This window comes from Lipotes vexillifer, unplaced genomic scaffold (assembly GCF_000442215.2).
Source record: "Lipotes vexillifer unplaced genomic scaffold, Lipotes_vexillifer_v1.1 scaffold802, whole genome shotgun sequence".
Taxonomy (NCBI): Eukaryota; Metazoa; Chordata; class Mammalia; order Artiodactyla; family Lipotidae; genus Lipotes; species Lipotes vexillifer.
In genome coordinates this window covers 1,010,113-1,013,439 of record NW_006790237.1, presented here as the reverse complement: position 1 = coordinate 1,013,439, position 3,327 = coordinate 1,010,113, and the positions used below count along the sequence as shown (strand labels likewise).

The 3,327-nt window shown below is 48.6% G+C and overlaps 1 protein-coding gene across 2 annotated transcripts in view; it reads right to left on the bottom strand.

Moving 5' to 3' along the window:
• Positions 1–3,194: 3,194 nt before the first annotated feature.
• ALDH16A1 (aldehyde dehydrogenase 16 family member A1) overlaps positions 3,195–3,327 on the bottom strand; it is a 14,357-nt gene continuing 14,224 nt past the window's right edge. For both annotated transcript variants that reach the window (XM_007463358.1, XM_007463359.1), the window contains one exon: positions 3,195–3,327. In XM_007463358.1, coding sequence (XP_007463420.1) covers positions 3,195–3,327 — 133 coding nt within the window.

Sequence of the window (3,327 nt, the reverse complement as noted above, 5' to 3'; positions counted from 1 at the left end):
TAACAAATAGAGGGAATTCCCTGGTGGTCCAGTTGTTAGGACTCCACGCTTTCACTGCCTTCACTGCCAAGGGTGTGGGTTCAATCCCTGGTCTGGGAACTAAGAACCCACAAGCCACGCAGCGCAGCCAAGAACAAAAGAACAACAAAAAAAGTGTCCATTGGCTAATGGATAAAGAAGATGTGTGTATATACACACAATGGAATATTATTTGGCCACAGAAAGAAGGAAAACCTGCCATTAACCTGGAGGACATTACGCTAAGTGAAATTAGTCAAAGACTAATACTGTATGGTGTCACATATGGGGAATCTAAAAAAGTCAAATTAATAGACCCAGAGAGTAAAAGGGTGGCTGCCAGCAGCTGGGAGGTCAGGGAAACAGAGAGTTGTTGGTCAGAAAAGACAAACTTTTAGCTATGAGTGAGTTCTGAGGATCTAATGCACGGCATGGTGACTGCATTTAACAAGACTGTATGGTATACTTGGAAGTGGCTGAGTGGATTTTTTTTTAAGTAATTAATTAATTAATTTATTTTTGGCTGTGTTGGGTCTTCGTTGCTGCGTGCGGGCTTTCTCTAGCTGTGGCGAGTAAGAGCTACTCTTCATTGCGGTGCGCGGGCTTCTCACTGCTGTGGCTTCTCTTGTTGTGGAGCACGGGCTCTAGGCACGCGGGCTCAGTAGTTGTGGCACGTGGGCTCGGTAGTTGTGATGCACGGGCTTAGTTGCTCCGCAGCATGTGGGATCTTCCCAGACCAGGGCTGGAACCCGTGTCCCCTACATTCGCAGGCGGAGTCTTAACCACTGCGCCACCAGGGAAGTCCCATGAGAGTGTATCTCCAGTGTTCTCACCACAAATAAAACAGGTAAGTATGTGAGGTGACGGATGTGTTAATTAACTTGATTGTGGTAATCATTTCACAGTGCATATGTATGTTAAATTATCATGTTGCACACCTTAAGAAATAACATTGTAGAAATGAAATATATACAACTTTCAACTGTCAATTATACCCCAATAAGGCTGGGGAAAAAAAAACTCAGTGAAGTGGCATCTGCCTTGGGAAGATTCCTGCCATCTCTCTCGCCTTCACCTCATATACAGACACACACACACACTCAAGTTGGGAAAGGTGTCTTCTGGCCCCCAGAGTGCCCTGCGCTTCTATCGCTGCTATAGTGCTGTACCTGTCACCTTAGGTCACATCAGTGTCTTTCAGCCAGAGCTGAGCCTGCCTCTCCTCTGCTCACAGATCCTCTATGGCTCCCTAGTGCCCTTGGGACAAATTCCCAACCCCTGCTGACACCTTAATTTTAGCTCAGTGAGACCCATTTCAGACTTCTGACCTCCAGAGTTGTAAGATAATATGTTTGCATTGTTTTGTTTAAGCCACTAACTTTGTGGTCATTGTCACAGCACTGACCAGAAATGAATATACCTCTCATCCACTGCATGAGCTCACAAGGCTAAGTTCTATCTTGTTCATGGCCATCCCCAGCACCTACAACAGTGCCTCACTCACAGCAGGCACTCAACCGATTTTTGTTGACCAACTGGATGGCTGCCTTAACTAGGAGCTCCTGCCCCTAAGCCAGAGATTGGACCAGAAGTGGACATCTACCCCAGTGTGGCCAATCAGATTTCTTCTCCTGTGGATGTGGCACTAAGTGTCCTCTGTGGTCTGGGCTGGGGCTATAGAGACCTCCTATAGCTGGCTTTGGCTGGTTAAAGCAACAGGACTAATAGGAAGGTCACTGAGGCAGCCCATGGAATCTGGGGGGAAGTTATCAAACCCCAGAGGAAGTAGAGCCTTCCAGGGACTTTCCTCCAAGACGTTCCTGTGTCTTTCCTGTCCAAACGTCCAGATACTGGGAGAGATTATCTATTCCGCCCAGCTTTAGTCAAATACTGACAGGAGGTTGTCTGCTCTCATTTGCCCCAGGACAAAATCAACCTCTAATTAACAGCATGTTTTGTGTAACCATCACAGAATCTACCCAGTGAGGTTGGAATTATTAGCCCCAATTTATAGATGAGAAAACTGAGGCTTAAGAATGGTGAAGGGCTTCCCTAGTGGCGCAGTGGTTAAGAATCCGCCTGCCAATGCAGGAGACACAGGTTCAAGCCCTGGTCCAGGAAGATCCCACATGCCGCGGAACACCTGGGCCCGTGCGCCACAACTACTGAGCCTGCGCTCTGGGTCCCACGAGCCACAACTACTGAAGCCCATGCACCTAGAGCCCGTGCTCCGCAACAAGAGAAGCCACTGCAGTGGGAAGCCCACGCGCCGCAACGAAGGGTAACCCTGCTCGCTGCAACTAGAGAAAGCCCATGCGCAGCAACAAAGACCCAACACAGCCAAAAATAAAATAAATAAATTAAAAAAAAAAAAAAAGAGTGGTGAAGAAGCTTTCCTAAAGTCACATGGCTAGAAGGATCTGGAATGAAGCAGAAAGGCAGACACAAGACCCAAGAGATCACGTGACCCACTGAGACGGGACCTGAACACAGCTCCTGCTTGCATTCGGGTTCTCAGGACCTGGGGTTCCCGGCTGTGTATCTTGCCCTATTTTCCATATCTCTGTAGCTTTCCAGAAAATGTCCTTTTATCCTAAGCTAGTGTGTGTGGGTTCCTTGCATCAAAAAGAATTCTCAAACAGTGGTATGCTGGGGTGGCTCGTGGGAACCGTTAAAAATTCAGCAATTGTCAGCTGGTTCTTCAATCATCTGCAGCTTGAAACTGACACGGTAGGAGCACCATGGAACTGGCTAAAGTTACTTACCATGGATTTTATTTTATTCCAGAGAGCTAGTGTATTTTATTTTCACCAGCACACCACAGATCCTGAGGCAATGCAGAGGCAGAGAAAACCAGGGAGCAGGAGCCATTGGATAGAAAAGACCAGAAGAGACAAGAGTCGCTGCGGCCCTGTCCAAAGGTTCTTAGAGTCCCTTGTATCTGTTTCACAGACACTGTGTTGTCCTGGCGCCAGCCCATGAGGCTGCTGAGTCTCAGAACTGAAATGGCCTCAATAGCCCAGAAGTTGCTATTTCCTCCCTTCCTCCCCTCAGAAGCACAGCCAAAATTGGTCAGAGTTTATTGGAACCATAATAAGAGGAAATTTCCAGACCTCTGGAATCGGTTGGGGTCCATCTGTCCTCTGTCCAAGATGGAGTGGGTGGCACTTGGGCAATCAGTCCCCCATGGGCAGCCACAGGGCCTTGGTCCGTGCTGCCCGCAGCCCCAACTCTGGGCCTGCCCCCTCGGCGTCCTGATCCCAGGCCCGCGGGCAGCCTCTGTTCACCCACACTGGCTTGAGGTTTCCT